This window comes from Neofelis nebulosa, chromosome 4 (assembly GCF_028018385.1).
Source record: "Neofelis nebulosa isolate mNeoNeb1 chromosome 4, mNeoNeb1.pri, whole genome shotgun sequence".
NCBI classification, from domain to species: domain Eukaryota; kingdom Metazoa; phylum Chordata; class Mammalia; order Carnivora; family Felidae; genus Neofelis; species Neofelis nebulosa.
Genome location: NC_080785.1, coordinates 151,897,711 through 151,917,616, shown reverse-complemented (window position 1 = coordinate 151,917,616; position 19,906 = coordinate 151,897,711). Strand labels below are relative to the sequence as shown.

Genomic DNA, 19,906 nt, shown 5'->3' with positions numbered 1-19,906 from the left:
AAGACCTTGACCCGTTCAATTAGCAGGCAAGGCTTTGCTTCCACTGGCCCGCCAGGATCCTCCCAAATAAAGAGGCGATGCTCACTAGCATGTTGAAAAGACGTGCTTGTCATTCTTAATAAACAACTAGATTAAGAATACATAAGAGAAACAGAGTGGTATCTTTATATGATACACAAGTGTATGTTACAAGAATTCCATCAGGCACAGGAGCCTCAGGTTTAAGGCCTCAATGCTAGGCCAAAAAAAAAAAAAAAAAAAAAAAAAAAGGCATGGTAAAGTTTTTACTTTAACATCTAAAATGTCACTTGTCATAAAGGAGGGTGTAATAGAAATTGTCTTTAATAAATCATAATTGAAGTTCCCCTCATTTTCCTTCCATTAAGATGCTAAGTTTATGTCTGAGCATGAAGAAAGAAAAAGACGGTGGCTCCCCTGTGGTCAGCGACGTCTGCCAGTCAGAGTGGAAGCCAGCTGGGGAGATTCCCTGGAGGGTCCATCCATCACTAATTCCATCTTTCTAGAGTAAGGGAACGGGCCACATTTCTCCTAACAGTCCAAGCCCTTTCCCAGGCCCCAGACAAAAAAAGAAAAAGCCAGCCAGCCACTTTCTAGGACATCTGGTTTTTCAGGAAACCCAGCACCCCCACGGGCTGAGGAATCTGCTGCAGATTTACGGAGACACACAGGAGGCAAAGTTTCCTTTTACATTTTAAACAGAAGCAGTCTGAAAGGCTTCATAACTACACCAATAAAAAAAAGAAAAAATGGAGGCCTCTTCTTTAGTGTGAAAGTCTGTCCATTTTTTTTCCTGGATCATCTCCCTTGCACCATGGCTTAGGCATCTCAGTGCATGGTGCTTGCGTTGGCCACTGCAATGGCCTCCTGAATTTCTCGTATCACCAGGATCCGAGTCAGCATCTGTCCCATCTGTTCTCTGCTGATAGGCTGGACCGAGTACCAGATTGGGCTATTGGGGGCCACCACTGGCTCGGGCGTCAGATAAAAGGTGTCATTCCGGCCTTTCACACTCTGGGGGCTGAAAAATATATCAGTAAAAGCTGGGTAAAACCACAACAGTCTCAACCCTCCCACATTGGAATCTACTGGACAGATGCTGTCTGCAAAAGTTGGGAAGACAGCAGCTCTTGGAGGTATGGTATCATAGCTACTGAATTCCATGCAGCCAACACATATTACCTCTAGGACCTCCTTTGGGGCTACTGCAAATGTCAGTAATAGGCTACCTCCCTTCCACTCCTCCCTTACATGCTGCCAGCTGTGAATACCTCTGAGTGATACCTAAGGATGTGGGGTTCATCTTCTTGAGTCCAACTATATCCCACCTGGAACCAATTTCACCACTTACAAGGTCATCTCCAAGTCTTTCCTCATGTTGTTTGCCTCTACCCAATCCACTGACAATTCCTCAATTTTACCTAAGGGACTCTATCTGCCTTCCCAGCTTGGCTAAGATGCTGGGACCCTTACTTAGGCTCACACTCTATCCCTTCAATGTTTTGCTGTACTTATTAGCACATGTCGCTGTCTAAACAGTTACATTCACCCATCCACTCAAGATTTATCAAAGGGCCACTGTGTGCCAGGTCTGCACTAGGAGCTGGTGTTCAAGAAATGAGCAAAATCCAAGACTTCCCACCTTATGGAGCTTACAGGTAAGAGGAGAGATAGTCAACAATTAGATAAATACACACAAAATGACAATCAGTGATAAATGCTACAAAGGAAAGAGCCCAAAAGAACAGGTAGGGAATCTGGAAATGCTTTCCTAATAAAGCTGAGAAGAGGATTGATTGGAGCCAACTAGCCAAATATGGGGGCCCGTAGCGGGTGGGGAAGGCCTGCCCAACAGGGAAAAATTTTTTTAATGTTTATTTATTATTGAGAGACCGACACAGAGCATGAGCATGGGAGGGGCAGAGAGAGGGGAAGACACAGAATCTGAAGCAGGTTCCAGGCTCTGAGCTGTCAGTACAGAGCCCGACGTAGGGCTGGAACTCACAAACCGCGAGATCATGACCTGAGCCAAAGTTGGACACTTTTACCAACTGAGCCACCCAGGCGCCCCATCAACAGGGAAAATTTCTATGCTGAGGCCTTGCGGGTAGGGAGAGCATGAGGTCCTTGAGTGGAGAGAAGCCAGCATGGCTAGAGAGCCAAGAGCTACATGGACATGAGATGAGCAAGGGAAGTATACGAAAGGCCTTGTTGGCAACATTAAGATTACTCTTCTTTATATAATAAACTAAAACCACTGAAGGTTTTAGTCTAAGTAACATGTTAAGAACTATAGCACAGAAACATCACTTTGGCATTGCTGTAGAGATGACATGTCAAACTGAAAGGGCAAGATAGCAAAAGCAAAGAAAACGAATCCCCTCTAGATTGATGTTGCTAGTGACAAAGGTCAAGGACAGGAAGATGTTAGGCTATGCTATGTGATGGAAGCCACTTCTCTATACTTTCCTCCCTCTACCTTCATTCCCCTCTCCAAGACAGGGGACCATATAAAATTACAATGCTGGTCATTCCACATGTTTTTGGGAAACCAGTAAGGTTGCTTCTATATATAGCTTTTGGGAAGTGTGTATTTACTCTCAGTTCGTGACTAAAGAATGCCTTTGTATACAGGTACAGTGCATGCATGCACACACACACAGTCCCCCAGCCACCATAAAGCTTCCTCACCATTTAAAGAGGTAGAAATCGTAGAGCTTGATGGGACATCTCAGTGGATTCTCTGGATTTTCCGTCTGCTCTGCATACATGTCATCTGTAACTACAAAACACACCCCCAACACCAGAGACATGGCATCAGACTGCTTTAGCTCAGGCCCAGATTAGGAACCTTAGGCTTCTAGCCATCCCAAACTAGACTTATTGGGAGGAAAAATGGTGTGAGGCATGAAGGGAAAGTATGAAAGGAAAAAGCAGCAATCATTTCTGGGGCATCTCTGCTTCTAGAAGAGTTTGAAGTTTCTGGCTGGGGAGAAGGGAATGGAGAATTCTTATCCAGCAAATCCCAACCTTCACACTAATCACTAGTCCCCCGGCACAAGGACAGGGCAGGACAAGTTGCACCTGTTTCCGTAGCCCCTACCTTTCTGGCCAGTCTGGTGTATCCCAAGTGCCTTCAGGTACCGAATACTCGTGCTTTTATCCTTAGGATTAGAGGGGTTCTTCTTTGTCTGTCGCAAAACCTTGGAGAAGGCCAGCTTCATATGCTGGTCCACTGTCTTCAAAAGGAAGTATCTGCACCACAAGTGAAAGCAAGGCAAAGGGAGGGGTGCCAGGAGGAGACCATGACTCAGCCTCTGCCATCAGTGTCTCCGAGGAGCTGATGCACACACTCCCAGGATCTGGGCGGGCCCACACCCAAAAACACTGTCTAGTGGAGGAACCACATCAAGACTGATGGCAGGGGTCTGGCAAGGCTGTCTGCCTCACTGGTCACCACACAAATGTAGCCAAATGGGGCTGAAGGCTTTCAGTAGCCCAGATGCTCTCAAATATGTGTCAAAGGAATTCCTAAGTCTACCTGGATAGTTTCCACCCTCTTCACTGGGCAGATGCCAGCAGTGGCTAAGCATGGAGCTTCTAGAACACTTACTTGGTGTTAAAGAACATGAGGGTGGTCAGCAGGGTGGAAGGGGAGTGAGCCCCGAGCTGCTTGCACTCCCACAGCATCTCCTCAGTCACGTGGCTGGGCAGGACATAGCCTAGGAGGAATAGAGTACTGCTACAACAAGACGATGGGAGAAGGGCCCTCAGAGGTGCAGGATGGGAAGTGGGAGGCACAAGGACCACACAGGAGTACAAGTTTCCCAGAAAAATCTCCCTAGGGAATGGCAGAATCACCTGGAAGCTTGAAACACAGATGCCTGGGTTTCAGCCCAAGTTTCTGGGGTGGGACCTGATAATGTGCATTTCTAACAAGTTCCTGAGAACCAGTGCCCTATAGGATTTCTTACCTGATGTTAATTCTTCCTCTAATCCAAGATTACAACTGGGCAAAAGAACATAGTGTAACACCCAAAACTATAAATCAAACTCTGCATATATGCATACTTCTCTAGAAAGAGGGTATAGAGCTTTCATCATATTTTTTCAAAGGTGTCAAGGGCCCAAAGAACCAGTATGTGTGTCCTTGTTAAACCTCTTGTGTTTTCCACCTCTAAAAGGCAAGCTCATTCTCATTCCCTGTCTGGATAAAGGGGAGAATGATATTCAGAACTATTACAGGGTTCTCCCACAGGGAAGGTCTAACTTTAAGACGCTGGTTCATAAGCAAACTGAGGGCTGGGCAGGGGCAAAGGCCAATGTTTGATCAAAAGCCCTGTGCAGCCAGGTCTATGTGAACAGAAGATGACACTTAGGTTGATCACCAAGCCCCCATCATGTGTTCATTCAACAGTCGATGTACCAGTGTTTATGTGCCAGGTACTGAGGCCCTGGTGAAACAGTATTCTCCTGCAGGAATTTCAGGAATTCTCCAAGCAGACAGTGAGGATGCCACATCCTAGGAGCAGGGAAAGAAATATTCTGCCCAACACATTCCTCTTCTCTACTCTTGCCAAAGCTGGTCCTCTAAGTCCATTAGTGCACTCCCATCTCTTTCTGGCAGCACTATCTCTACTCTTCTATTTTGTGGCCCACTGGCAATACGATAAGATTCCCTGCCCTCAAAATATCTGAAGCAGATGAGTGGCACAAGACAGCCCTGTTTGGGGAAGGCCAGAGCTAAAAGTGGTCCCACACATACCTTAGCATGCACTATTTTCTTTGGATTCACTTCACTCTGCCAACTGGTAGTGTCTCTTCCCTAGCTTTACCCACTTCCTAACACAACTTAAAGTGAACTTTAGTGTCTAAAAACCAGGACTCCTGGCATGGGAGAAGGGAGATGCAGAGACATCATATAAAAAGCCTTGTAGTTCTGAATCTGAACTGCAGGTATCAAAATGATTTTATTTTATTTTTTAGTTCTGCCCCCCTGAAAGGCCTAGAAACAATGACCAACCCAGAAGCAATGAACACCCCTATGCTACTTAAAATACCATTTACCACTAAAAGGAACCAGGTTCTATGCTGAACTGACCAATTCTATACTGAGGCAGAAAACAGAAAATGTCCAAGATGAGCATGGAACATCTGGAAAATCAGAAATCAAGGAAGTAGGGCCATGTCAAAAGAACTTAAAAGCCAATTTAAAGAGGCTCCAAATGGCCAAAGACAGAACAATCTGCACATCAAAAAAGATTACCTGCAATGCAGTAAACCATATTAAATGTTTAAATCCATCAGTTCACAAGGATTCTTTAAAAAGTGAATTGGTCATCACTGGATGAAACCAGTGAACCAACTCATTACTGTAAAAACTGCTAAACAAAGGAGAAGAAACAAGCCCTTATCCTGCCTCTACTATAAAATCCATAATCTATACTGCTAGGCATTGAAAGAGTGATCAGGAAAAAGTTGTGCTCTGTATTTCAGCTAATAATGAAGAAGTAGTAACATCAGAATACCACTGTTTGCAACTCCTAATGAATGAATGGATCTAGATATTATGGGTATCAGATGGAAGTATATAGCCCATCTATGATGTCTCCTTCCAAAAAGGAAACACAAAATTCAAAACCCCATCAATGAAGTCTTTATCTGCAACTATCTGCAACATTTACAGTTATGTGAATACAAGGAACAGAAAACTATACTAAACTACAATATGGGGATGTAATCAGACTGACAATTTAAAAGGCTTTCTTCTATAAATAAATTGCAAAAAAAAAAAAAAAGAATTAAGGAATCAAGGGGAAAACTAAAGATTAAAGCTAAATATTAAAAGACATACCAGCAATTTCAATGTGCGGATCTTATTTGCACCTTGACTCAAAACAAAGTCAAGACATTTTTGAGACATTAGAAATTTGAACAAAGGGTAGATTTTTATGACATTATGGAATTATATCCCCCCCCCCCAGTATAATAAAGGCATCATGTGTCAAGCATACTAAAATATTTATGAATAAAGTGTCTAGGAGTTACTTCAAAATAATATGGGAAGGGAAAAAAACAGATGGGGCACCTATGACACAAGATTTGCCATGGACAATGGGTACAAGGGAGTGTCATTTATCTCAAGTTTACTTTTATATATGCTTAAAATTTCCACAATGCAATTTTTAGAAAGCAAAGTTTGCACAGCCACACTTGGCTTGAAAATTTGCACATCATGTAGAGTGATTCACTTATTTGGTTTCTGTTCTAATGATAGTCCCTCAGAAAGGACTCTTTCCTAATGCCCTTAAAACTTTCCATTCCCCTGTGCTTGGTTCAAGTCACTTAATCATATACACTGTCTCCCCCCATTAGACTATAAGTTCCATTTTATTCATTATAATATTATATTATCTACACCTGAAATGCTACTTGGCACATAACAGGCATGCAAAAAATATTTGCTTAAAAAAGAATTTTTCTTTTAGGGGTGTCTGGGTGGCTCAGTCAGTTAAGCATCTGGCACTTAATTTCAGCTCAGGTCATGATCTCATGATTTGTGAGTTTGAGCCCTGTGTCTGGCTCTGCTCTGTCAGCGCGGAGCCTGATTGGGATTCTCTCTCTTTTCACTCTCTCTCTGCCCCTACCCAGTTCATTCGCTTTCTCTCTCTCTAAATAAAATAAATAAGTTAACTAAATAAAATACCTATTTTTTAAAGATTAAGCGTGTAACTGTGTGGTGATGGATGTTAACTAAACTAGATCATTATGCAAGATCTACACATATCAAATCATTATGTTGTATACCTAAAACTAATATGCTTTATGTCAATTATCTCAATTTTGTTTTCATTTTAAAATTCCTGTTAGATTAATGCAAAAAGTAAATAAATAAAAATAAATAAAAAACAATTGGCAAAGCCAGGATTAAAACTCAGATATTCATGTGAATATAAACTTTTCAACTCATCTGGGTAAATACTAATAAGGAAGACAACTACTAGATCATAAGGTAAGAAAAGGTTTATTTTATTTTTTTTAATATTTTTAATGTTTATTTTTTAAATGTTTTTTTTTTTTTTTTTTTTTTTTTTTACTTGAGAGAGAGAGAGAGAGAGAGAGAGAGAGAGAGAGAGAGAATAAGTATAGGGGAGGGGCAGAAAGGGAGGGAGACAGGGAATCCGAAGCAGGTTCCAGGCTCTGAGCTGTCAGCACAGAGCCTGATGCGGGACTTGAAGCCATGAACAGAGAGATCATGACCTGGGATGAGGTCAGATGCTTAACCCACTGAGCCACCCAGGCACCCCTCATGTTTATTTCTGAGAGAGACAGAGAGCGAGGGAAGGGCAGAGAAGAGGGGGACAGAGGATCTGAAGCAGGCTCCATCCCAATAACAGCCTGATGCAGGGCTTGAACCCATGAACTGTGAGATCATGACCTGAGCTGAAGTTGGACACTTAACCAACTGAGCCACCTAGGCACTCCAGAAAATGTTTACTTAAAAAAAAAAAAAAAAAAAAGCCAAACTGCTTATAAAGGGATTGTACCATTTTGCATTCCCACCAGCAACGAATGAGCATTCTTGTCCTCCCTATCCAGCAATTGGGCCTGCCACTGCTTGTGATTTTAGCCAATCTAATGGGTGTATAGTGGTATCTCATTTTAATTTGCAGTTTCCTGATGATATCTAATGATAAGCATCTTCATATACTTATCTACCACCTGTGTTATCTTCTTTGGTGAGGAATCTGTTTAGATCTTTTCCTTTTTTTTGGTTCAGGTTGTTTTTTATTGTTGAGCGTTAGGAGTTCTTTGTATATTTTGGATACCAGTTCTTTATCAGGTATGAGTTTTGCAAATATTTTCTCCCAGTTTGTGGCTTGTCTTTTCATTCTCTTAACAGTGTCTTTAACAGAGCATAAGCCTTTAATTTTAACGAAGTCCAACTTATCAATTATTTTCTTTCATGGACTGTGCTTTTTGGTGGTATATCCAAAAAGTTACTACCAAACCCAAGGTCACCTAGATTTTCTCCTATGTTATCTTCTAGGAGTTTTATAGTTTTGTGTTTTACATTTAGGTCTATGACCCATTTTCAGTTAATTTTATGAAAGGTGTAAGGTCTCCATCTAGATGCATATTCTGGTATGTGGATGTCCCGTTGTTCCAGCACCATTTGTTGAAAAGACTATTCTTTGTCCACTGAACTGCCCTTACTCTTTTGTTAAAGATCAGTTGGTTATATTTCTGCGACTCTACCTCTGGGCTCTCTATTCTTTCACCAAACACCTGCACACAATGTTTACAGCAGCTTTATTCATAATTGCCAAAATCTGGAAACAACAAAGATGTCCTTCAATAGGTGAATGGATAAACAAACTGTGTGGTACATCCATACAATGGTATATTATTCAGAAGTAAAAATAAATGAGCTATCAAGCCATGAAAAGATACACAGGAACATTAAATGCGTATTGCTAAGTCAAAGAAATAAATCTGAAATAGCTACATACTGAGTTATTCCAACTATATGACATTCTGGAAAAGGCAAAACTATGGAGACAGTGAAAAGATCAGTGATTGCAGAGATTTGGGGATGGAGGGGATAAATAGGTGGAGCACAGAGGATTTTAGGGCCCTGAAACTTCTGTATGATACTGCAACTGTAGATACATGTCATTATACATTTGTTGAAACCCACAGAATGTAGAACAGGAGGAGTGAACCCTAATGTAAACTACAGACTTCTGTAGTGTGTCAATAATGGCTCATCAATTATTGCAAATACATCATATGAATACAAAATACTAAATAATAGAGGGAAGAGTGTGTGAGGGAGTATATGGGAATTCTCTACCTCCTGCTAATTTTTTCTGTAAACCTAAAAGTGGTCTAAAAAGACAAAAATTTTGGGGCGCCTGGGTGGGGCAGTCGGTTAAGCGTCCGACTTCAGCCAGGTCACGATCTCGCGGTCCGTGAGTTCGAGCCCCGCGTCAGGCTCTGGGCTGATGGCTCGGAGCCTGGAGCCTGTTTCCGATTCTGTGTCTCCCTCTCTCTCTGCCCCTCCCCCGTTCATGCTCTGTCTCTCTCTGTCCCAAAAATAAATAAAAAAAATGTTGAAAAAAAAAAAATTTTTTTAAAAAAAAATAAAAAGACAAAAATTTATTAAAAAATAAACCCCCAAATACCTCAGACATTCTACTCTAAGACTCTTATTCTTTCAGGAGTTTTATGAGTAAACCAAAAATTATGCTCCATATATGTAGAACATACGTTCAAACATATGGGAAAAAAATCTCCAGTATGTAACATGAGCAACCTATATGAAAGAGTTCATAATTCTTAAGTTTTGCAATGATTCTAATTTTAATCAATAAAATTTTTTTAAATGTTTTATTTTTGAGAGAGTGAGTGCATGCGTGAGAAGGGGAAGGGCAGAGAAAGAGGGAGACACAGAATCCAAAGCAGGCTCCAGGCTGAGCTGTTAGCACCGAGCCCACCACAGGGCTCGAACTCACGAACCATGAGATCATGACCTGAGCCGAAATCAGACACTTAACTGACTGAGCCACCCAGGCACCCCAATAAATTTTAATTAAAACAAACAGAAGAGTAACAACCCAAGGCTCTGCATGCCCCCGTGTCCTGGCCACACTGGGACCAGGGGTTTCTCTGTCTGATGTGCAGTGCCCCTTCAGTATCAGGCCAAGCAGTACAGAAGTTCATGCTGGTGCCAAGGATTTATAGCCTCCTCACCCACATGCTGTCATAGCCAGCCACAAAAACAGCTGATCTTTTATAAACCCAGGTGGGAAAGACATCCAAGGACTAGGAAGACTCTTACCAAGTGGAGTGACTCGGGGCTGAACATCTTTCAGAACTTCATGTAGCCACTCCGTGAATCGAACATAATAAAGATCGGAGAAAATGTCATCAACCCTTCCATTTTCAAAAAGATACTAAAAGAAAAACAATAAAAGTCGTTGGTAGTCTCCTGAGTAAAACTTCCAGGGTAAATAAATACTGTATCACTACCTCTCCCTACCTGTTTCTGCTTCCTTAACAAACCAACACAACAGGTCAAAAATGTCCAGCATGTGACGCTTCCACAGCACACTTCAAATCATGTGAAATGACTCTCATAACACTCTAGAGAGTAGGGTCAAAGGGGCAGATTTTGTGAATACTATTTCTCCCAGATAAGGCACTGTCTTGTGGTAGCAAAAAAACAATACAGGCTCTGGGGCCAGCCTCTTATTAGCTATAGTGTAAGTTAAATAACTCATCTGAGTATTTTAACTTTTGGGGCTCAGTTTCTTTGTAAATGGAAAGGACTGTGCCAGCCTTCTAGGACTAGGGAGAGCATGGAATGAAACAGGGCATGTAAAGCAATCCACTCAGTGCCCTGGGTGACTGGGAAGAAAGAGGAACAAACTGGGGGGCAGACTTTTCTCAGGCCCAGGCAACAGGGTGGTCCCAACCAGCAAGTGCTTTCATCATACTGTGGGTTTCTCCACAAAAGCATTCACACACTAAGAAATCCGCCTTTGTTCTCTTAAACTGCCAGTTCTAAGACAAGTTTCCGTTACGTTTCACGTTAGATGTCCTGAAAGCCCAACTACAGCTGTATATTCTAGCTAGACTCTCGAATAATTATTCTGTGTTAATGCAGGGAACAATGAGAAAATGGGCTGAATGTTAGCACCAGATTTTATTTTGGATAAATTACTTTTATGCAAACCATGTGTTTACTTTTAATGAAAAGTGTTATATACAAATCCTTTGTGATTAAAAAGTTTTAATATACCAAACATTTTAACAAAAATTTCCCTAGATGACAGAATTATATATGATGTCTATTTTATTTTTTTGAAGTGAACATGTTAGGTCTTTTGCAATTTTAAAAGATGCACATTTAAAAACTTATTATATAGTTGAAAGAAAACTTCCCTATAATCACTTGCTTATCATTTTACTGATTTGAGTAACCAGCAAATACCCAATGGGAACAGCTGAAACATGTTCCTGCGAAGTTGTTTCCTACCTTTTGAATACACAGGAAAATATAGTAGAGCACATCTGGATCATAGGGTTCACCTTCTCCATTTCGAGCTTCTCTTGTCATTAGACAGAGCCCATAATTCAACTCAGCCACAGCAGAAGAGATGAGATCTTCCTGGAATCGAAGCAGTTGGCGCCCTGCAACACAAGCCAAAGGTAACCCCCAAAGGTGAATGGGAGGGGATCTTGATAACAGTAATCTCTTCACAGGTTGCTCAGATCCCCAGAAGGAGGGCTCAGAGAAGACACTGATCATCAGGGTGCTAGGACGGAAATGGTCACCTGTATCTAAGGTCAGAATTGGCCCACTAAGATAGTAATCCTGTAGGCCCTGTTTACACCAAGGCTTTCCTTCCCACAATCCTCCCCACCACACATACCCCCAAAGTTATTAGGGCCAAGACATGAAAGCAAAAACAAAACCCCCCAAAATCCACACTTTAAGAGGAAGAATACGAACATATTGCTAAGGAAGAAGGCCCTTGAGCACACTCACTGGTCCTATCTCCTTCCAGAATTTACTCTGCCCAGATCTGCTAGGTTGACTCCAGAAATCCATGTGTACAAAAATGTCTGGTCTTGGGCAAACACCATAAATCCTGCTCATTACCAGCTTGTTGCTGGTCTTGAATTTAGCATACTATTTCAGATGGTGATCCCTAACCCCCAGAGCCAAGGGACACCACTTTTCTGCCATTTTGTCCTCCAGCTGCTTTCATACCACTGCATTTTAGAGAGTCCACCCTCCTCTCTCCTTCACAAACACTCACTCCCAATGGGTGCCAGTCTGTTCTGAGCATCCTTCTCTAACTCAGCATTCTTGGTCTGGGCCCAGTTTTTCCATACTTCAAGCCCTTCTTCTGGTTTCAGAGAATTTGGAAGCAGAAGTTCTGGGGAAGGCTGTGGCTGTGACTGTGGTTCAACTTCAGCAACCTGGACAGTCTGAGCCTATGAGAGAGAAACCATCAAAATGTGTCAATATTGTTTTCCATCAGGCCCTTCCACAATACTGTTAAAAAAATGTTACCTGTGGTTTTTTTAAATTAAAAACAACAAAAAAAAACGAAAAACAACTTTCTTCTACTTGTCCTACTTCCAAAAAATTTTGTGGAGTTCTACTCCTTACCCCAGGGACAGCTAAGGCTACTGCAGTGCCTCTCAGCCCTGGCTGGACTTTTGAATCTCTGAATTACAAAAACCAGTATCTGGGCTCCACCCAGAATCTTTTTTTTTTTTTAATTTACAGTAACCTTTGTTTTCATTGCTATTTCATTTAACATAATTTCAAAGAAGATCTGTGCTGTAAGATGAGCCAAACAACAGAAACCCTAAAGCTCCTAAGAGATTTTTTTCACACTGTTCTGAGTAGGACATGAGGTTTTGGGGTCCCCAATGTTGATACTTAACATTTTAAAATTTTTTATTATTTTTTTAAATTTATTTATTTTTTAAATTTATATCCAAGTTAGTTAGCAATAGTGCAACAATGATTTCAGGAGTAGATTGATACCTAACATTTTACCTCTTGAGATTTTACCAATAGATACAGAAAGAAAAGAGAACATCAATACACAAGAATTAAACTGTAATAAGAAGCTCTTGGGTTACATACCACCCACCTTTTTAAGGCTGTAATGATAATGAAGGATTTCTTCTTCTGGAAAGTTCAATGTCATTTTTTGTTTTGTTTTGTTTTTTAAGTAAAATGTCACAATATGTGAAAATGTTGCACTTGCTTCTCTTAATACGCTAAAAATGGTGGAAGTTTTTAAGTTCTTCATGAGTCCAAGCTGGGTCATGACTACTACTTCTGGGGATACTTCTGGGGTCTATTCAACACACTAATTCCAAGTTTGGCAACCATCAGCAAAATGACCTGCAATTAAGCCCACAGACGTTTTCCAGAGTGGCAGAATCTCATTCCCATAATGTCAGCTAAGGTTCCAGAGGTGGCTAGGAAAACCCAAATGTTCCCTGGATCCTGAGACAGACGATAAGCACCCAGGCCTGCAAAACTACTGAAAAGAAGACCAGCAGCCAGTGACGGGACACTACCTGCTTTTGCACAGCCAATGATCCTACCAGAAGCAACCAGTGCTGCGTTGCCAAAACCAATCCAATGTAAAGGCACTCGAAGTGCTTTTCCATAGGTCTGCACCAGTTGACAAGGCATACAAGCCTTGAGGCCCCAGAATCTTTTAAAACAGATTAGTCTTTCAAAAACCTTCTCACATAAAAAGGCCATTCTAAAGTTCAGTCATTTCTCAGAACTACTGGCCCAAAGCACAGCTTGTCAAACTATAAAGTGCAAACAAATCACTTAAGGATTTTATTAAAGTGCAGATTCTGATTTGAAAGGTCTCAGGTGGGACCTGAGATTCTGCATTTCTAACAAGTTCCCAAGTGAGGGAGCTGGTTTGCAGAACACACTTTGAATACCAAGTGTCCAGAGTAGTGACCATTAAACTTTTGGGTGCACTTAAAAAACTTCTGGGCTGCTTTTAGAAAATACCCATGACTGGCCCTTATCCTTGCAGATTATGATTTAATTGGTCTGAGGAGGGGTCTGCCACCAGTACTTTTAAAAGCTCCCAGGTGATTCTCATATCCAGTCATGGGTGAAAATCATCCCTTTTAAAAGAAAAAGGAAAGTACAACAAACAAGTTATGTTCTCTCCCCTGCAACTGTAAGATGAGAGGGTTAACACTGAAGGATCTATATGGCTTCTCTAGCTATATATAAGGTTGGTTTTCTCCCCACCATATTCCTTCTCAATAATACTGGTCTATTTCCTAAGGACATTTTTGAAGACAAGAGGCACTACGCTACCTTCCTGCCTCCAAAGGAAGTCATCCCATCCCATCTTCAATGGTCTAACAGCCAAGCCATGCACACAAAGGGGCAGAGAAATGTCCATGAGCCTCAATCACAATCCTCATTTTGGGCAGGATAGATAGCATCATAGATACCAAGCATAGATTCTTGAGTCTCACTCACTTGTCTATATTCTAAACAAATTCCTTTGAGCCATTCATCATGCCAGGGCCTACCCAAAGGGCTAAGCAATGTCAAATTATTCAAACTGAAGGCAAAATAATCTGCTTGTCAATGAATAAAAATAAAAACTCTCCTTCCTATCTCTGCTCAATTAAACAAGGAGATAAAACAGTATCAGTGCAAGGTTGTTAAATGTTTGTCAACCCAGGAACTCCACTGTAGACACGCTTCCCAGTTCAACTACCAATCTCCTTGGTGAGTCTTAACCACTTTTCCAGTTTGGATTTCCATGTTTGTGGAAATGATTGCTAACTATGCACCTCCAAGCTAAACATCCCCTTAATATACCCAGGGGGTACTATATGTTTCCAAGTGAACATCTTACAACCAACCACCTCAAACTAGTATCTACAGAGAGAACTCAGCATCTTCCCCATCCAAAACTATTCTCCTCAGAGTTCCCTCCCTACCTTGTTCAACGGCAACACCATCTACCCAAGCTGCAAAATCTAGTAGGAGTCTGAACAGGTAAGTAGGTGGGGGCCAGGGCATGTGGGGCAGTACTTTCCTTCTGGTTTTTAGACAGGTGCCCTTCACCCACTAATGTAACATTCCCAAGCATCTTGACAGTAAACTTCTTCTATATCTGTCTAAATGTCAGTGGGTAGGGGTGGTAGTGATCCCAACCAGGATGAAAACTACTGATGTAAGTGGGGCCTTATATACTGTGGTGTAGAGTTTTCCTATTTATAACGGAGTCCTTGGAGAGTTTTAAGCTGAGAAGTGACACAATCTTACATTTTAAGAAAATTATTCTTGCTGATTTATGGAGAATGGATTGAAGAGCAAAGGTACTGGTGGCCTGGACTAGGATGGTGACAGTGGAGAGAATTTAAGAAATTCTGAAAAGTGTGGTGGCAGAACCAAAGTGGCTTCTTGAGAAACTGGCTGTGAGAGTAAGGGAAAGGAGACTCAAGGATGATTCTTGGGTTTCTGGTTTAAACAAATGGGTGGAGGATGGTACCACTTTCTGAGAGGGAAAGTTTTTTTTTTAACAGTACATGTATGTATGTATATATGTATGCATGTATGTATGTATGTATGTATGTATGTATGTATCTATCTATCTATCTATCTATCTATCTATCTATCTATCTATTTTTAAGTAACCTCTATACCCAATGTGGGGCTCAAACTCAACCCCAAGATCAAGAGTTGCATGCTCTACTGACTGAGCCAGCCAGGTGCCCAGAGGAGAAGTTTTGACAGTGGTAGAGGTGATGCTAATGAAAAGCTGAAATATCCTCAGTAAATCCAAGGAAATGAAAAATAGGCTGCTGGATGTGTGCGAAAGGTTCTAAGAGGAAAGGCATGGTCTAGAGATAAAGATCTGCGTCAATGCAGCACAGGCTCTGGGCTCCAGAGCCAGTCTTTCCAGGGCTAAAGCCCAACTCTGCTAAATACTAATCCTGGCTCTGGTCTTACTGGTTTAATCTGTGTCTCAGTTTTGTCCTCTGTAAAATAGTGGTACACACCTCATGAAGTTGATGTGAGAATTAAATGAGTTAATATGTGTAACACTGAAATAGTGCCTGGCAGACAGTGTCAGTGACTATCCTCTTCATGGCACCAGCCATCTAGAGGGTGCTGAAAACCATGGCCATGGACAGAAATCCCTTAGGGAGAAAAGAAGGCCAGTACTGAGCTCTGAGGAGCATCTACATGTATGGTTTAGACAGAGCCACCAGCAAACTCTTCTGAGAAGGAAAAAGAACCAGTAGGGGTAGGAGGAAAAACCACACCAGAAGAGAATTCCAGGAAGACAAGTATGATCTGTTGTTTAATATGTTGCTGTGAGATAAAAACAGACATGCCTCTTAAATCTGGCCAAAAAGAGGTCACTAATAACCTTAACAAGAGCAGACTCACAAACTGAAGAGAAAACCTTTTAGAAGGCAGAGTCGGCTTGCGCAGATAATGCTTTTGAGAACTCTGGGAATAAAGCACAGTGGAGAAACAGGGCAATAGATGGAGGTGCATATGAGCTCAAGGGAGGGCGGTTTCACCATAAATCTCATTTTAAAGTGGGTGATAAGAGAACTTACATAAAGGGTATGGCAGGTGAAGGACCACAACACTTTGTCATCAGCTCTCCTTAGGGTTCAACTCACATCACAATTATCTTCCTCACGGGCTGTGAGTACTCCAAGGGCAGAGACTCTCTATTCATATTTGTTCCCCAGCACATAGCACTAAGCCTAATAAGGAAGGCAGAGGGATGTTTGTGGTATAAATGGATGAACTCATCTTTCCTGCATGATGGGTATTCTTCTCAATTTTTCCTTTTCCGGTAATACCTGATATACATTCCTGTTAAGACTTTCCCAAAGGAAACATTGCCCCTGAAGAATACAGGCCTACTAAAATGAACTCCAGAAAAGATCTTCCGATACAGGGTCCAGAAGTACAAATTAAAAGAGGACTTTTAAATTAAAGAGGATTGACTTGTGAACTGGACCATGAGGCCCAAGAAAGCTGACAGCCCTGATGTCCTCCATCCTGGTGAGCAATAGCTGAGTGCAGAACTACATCACAATACTCCACGCTGGTCTCTTCTACGTGCAATTAATTCTACACATCTGTACTTGACTCTTCTTGTTATCACAACTTTTAGGATTCTGGAAAAATTTCCTACCAAAAATCAGATCAAACTCAACTCTTCACTTTGGGAAGATAAATTCTTTGCCTCCCATGCCAACTCCTCTCCCACAGTTCCCCTCTCATGTTGCACTAGGCCATGTCCCTTCTGTCCATCCCTGGTTCTGTATTCATGCTGCTTCACTCTGGTCAGTTGATCCTATAAACTAGAGATCAAATACCACTTTTTTCCACAAAGATGCCTCTGCTGACTTTTTAACCTAGGATAGTTTCTGAATACCAAGTTTATTTTTGTGTGTCGAGCACACAGCACACTTGATTATGCTGCCTTATATTCAAAAAATAGAAATCATACATTCTTACTCCAAAACTGGACTGGAAGCTACCTGAAGCAATGACTCTGTCTTGCTCAACTTCTAGGCCTGACAGCTGGATATTTAATAGGTCCTTAGCAAAGTCACCTAAGTTAATATATTATCTATGAAACCACTTGGTCAGCCTTTGCTTAACCAATTACATATGGCCTGAGTTTCTGAGTATGGGCGCTGTTTGTTCCAGCTCCCTTGCATACATTCCCAGGAGTCCCTGAGACACACTGCCTTCAGCAGTCCCATGAGACGAGAGTCCCTAAACTTTACTAACAGTCTTAAGGAATAAATTTATCCATACCTCCGTGGTATCCTTAAAAAAATTTAACAATTAGAAAACATAAAAGAATCAAGCAATTTTAAAGTTGAAATTTCAACAGGGTTCTATTATTGTAACTTTTCTCTAAGTCTAAAATTATTTCAAAATAAAAGTTAAAATTTTTTTTCAATATAGTTTCCATAACAGAAAATTAACCAAAGCTTGACTATTGTTAAATACCTTTGGGAAATCACATTGCAGTGGTGGCTCATCTGACACTCCCAAAGGTTATCACTTTTAACAGGCCCTCTGGAAAGTGTTTTTGATCATCTAATTCACCTACATTGTGTCCACAGATGATAACTAAAAAGGAATAATTTCACAGCCTCTCTGCTGTGATGAGTTTACAGTCTAGTGAAAACTAGTTTTCATCTAGTGGATGAAAGTCTAGATCCATTCGTTTGTAATGCAGAAAGTAGCTTATTAAATGCAGATTAACACTTGGTGTGTCTTGTTAGTCTTTACCTTGAACTTTACTCTTAAGAGATTATAAAGAAGCACCTGAAGCATCTACCCCCGCAAAGCAGTTATTGATCGTTTCATCTACCTCCAGTTACCAGGACAGAACTCCTGCTCATTGCATAGCTTCATCTGCTGCTTCTATTCCCCCTCCCCAACCTCAACCAAAATATAAATATTATATATTACTGCAAGACCAACATCGTTGCAGTAAACAAGCCAGAGGTGCTGGAGGTTACCAGGAAAGTTCTGTGTTGCCCTGGGCCCCAGGGGAGCAGGCTGCCCTACAGAAAAGTCTCACTTACTGAACAAGTAACCTGGAGCTGCTGCTGCTGCTGCTGCTGCGGTGGTGGCGGTGGTGTCTGTTCCTGGGGGGTTTGTTGTTGTGGCTGCTGCTGGGGGTCCCATATATGGACAGTCTGAGCTGTATTCTGGTATGTGCCTGCCACAGCCTGCACAGCCACTGGAATGTGGATGTTGCCATTCATGAACTGTGCTGGAAAGAGAGAGTTTGCAAGGGTCTGCACTACCTCCTCATGTGAGTTTTTCACTACAGACGTGGTGCCCACCATCTTCTCCTTGTCATCCTCCAGCTTTACAGCTGCCAGGGCCGTGGGTGAGCCACTGACGTGAACTGCATTGTAGGCTTCCTGGGGAATGGCAATGTGGGTAATGCTCTGCTGTTGAGGATCCCCACGGGGCTGGGCAGAGTAAACAGGGATGGTCCAGGTTTCTCCTGTAGGGCTAGTAATGGTCCCAGTGGCACTATACAGGTGGGCACTGTCTACTGTCAGTAAGTCTGGCCTCAAAGACACATAACTCTGCTGCTGGCCCTGTGGAATGGCCAGCACAGTAGCCACCGGCTGCCCTGAGATGGCATAGGACACAGTGATGGGCATGTCCACTTTGCGTTTCTTCACTGGCTGGAGGACACTGGCTGTGCCAACCCGTCGCTCCCCTTCCCGGGGTGAGCCCTGCTGAGACGGTGGTGGGGAAAGGGCACCCACGGTCTGGATTTGGATCTGCTGACCCCCAGCAAGAGACTGGCCGGCCACCAGCTGAGCCTGGATCTGCTGATGTGGGATGTGCTCCTCTGGGATCTCTGCAGCCTGGATCTGCTGGGCCGCCTGCACGTGCTGCACCTGGATCTGGGCTGCCTGCAGCTGCGAAGGGCTGGGGCTCTGCAGAGACGGGGTCTGGATGGAGGGGGCTGCCGGCTGTGGTGCTTGGCCTTGGATCTGCACCTGGACCTGGATGGGCTGCTCAGCAGGCTGGTGAACGGTGAGCTGCGGGGAGAGCTGCTGAGCCGAGACCTGCTGCGGAGACTGCTGTACCTGCACCTGTACCTGCAGCGACAAGATTCACCAGTGAGTGAACCAGGCAACATTAAGAATTCAGCCCCAAAAGGAAGAGATCTCAGGGAGAGGCCGTAGGTAATGTGAGGAGAAGGGGCTTCTTTGGAAGACCCAAGGCTTCTTTGGAGACCATAACCCCCAAAACCATGTGCATAATTCTCCAGCATCACACAGCATTCAGAGCAACAATTAGCTACCAGAGCAAGCAAGACTATCAACTTGGATCTCTGAAGAAAATATCAGAACTTCTGCTTATGTTTTAATTATTGTTTTAAGGTGTGACCCAACCCCTTTGTTTTTGCATATTGGAATAGTACAAGTAGATAGTTTATAAAAATATATTTTGGTGTATGATCAAAAACAGTTTATCCATGGGGTGAGTAATAAAAAGTGTGGGGACAGGGGCACCTGGGTGGCTCAGTCGGTTAAGCATCAGGCTTTGGCTCAGATCATGACCTCGTGGTTCATGGGTTCAAGCCCTCGATTGGAGTCTTTGCTGACAGCTCAGAGCCTGGAGCCTGCTTCGGATTCTGTGTCTCCTTCTCTCTCTGCCCTTCCCTCACTAGCACTCTCTCAAAAATAAGTAAACAACAAAAATATATATATACTAAAAAAACAGTCTGGTGGGGACCAATGTTCTAAAGGGTCAGCAAAAAAAAAATAAAATAAA

The 19,906-nt window shown here is 42.3% G+C and overlaps 1 protein-coding gene across 7 annotated transcripts in view; it reads right to left on the bottom strand.

Moving 5' to 3' along the window:
- Positions 1-92: 92 nt before the first annotated feature.
- QRICH1 (glutamine rich 1) overlaps positions 93-19,906 on the bottom strand; it is a 53,070-nt gene continuing 33,256 nt past the window's right edge. For all 7 annotated transcript variants that reach the window (XM_058726978.1, XM_058726979.1, XM_058726977.1 and 4 more), the window contains 8 exons: positions 18,187-19,227; positions 11,850-12,027; positions 11,063-11,217; positions 9,863-9,977; positions 3,632-3,740; positions 3,122-3,273; positions 2,710-2,800; positions 93-1,039 (listed from right to left, as the gene is read on the bottom strand). In XM_058726978.1, coding sequence (XP_058582961.1) covers positions 847-1,039; positions 2,710-2,800; positions 3,122-3,273; positions 3,632-3,740; positions 9,863-9,977; positions 11,063-11,217; positions 11,850-12,027; positions 18,187-19,227 — 2,034 coding nt within the window. In that variant the 3' untranslated portion in view covers positions 93-846. The remainder of the gene's footprint in view (positions 1,040-2,709; positions 2,801-3,121; positions 3,274-3,631; positions 3,741-9,862; positions 9,978-11,062; positions 11,218-11,849; positions 12,028-18,186; positions 19,228-19,906) is intronic.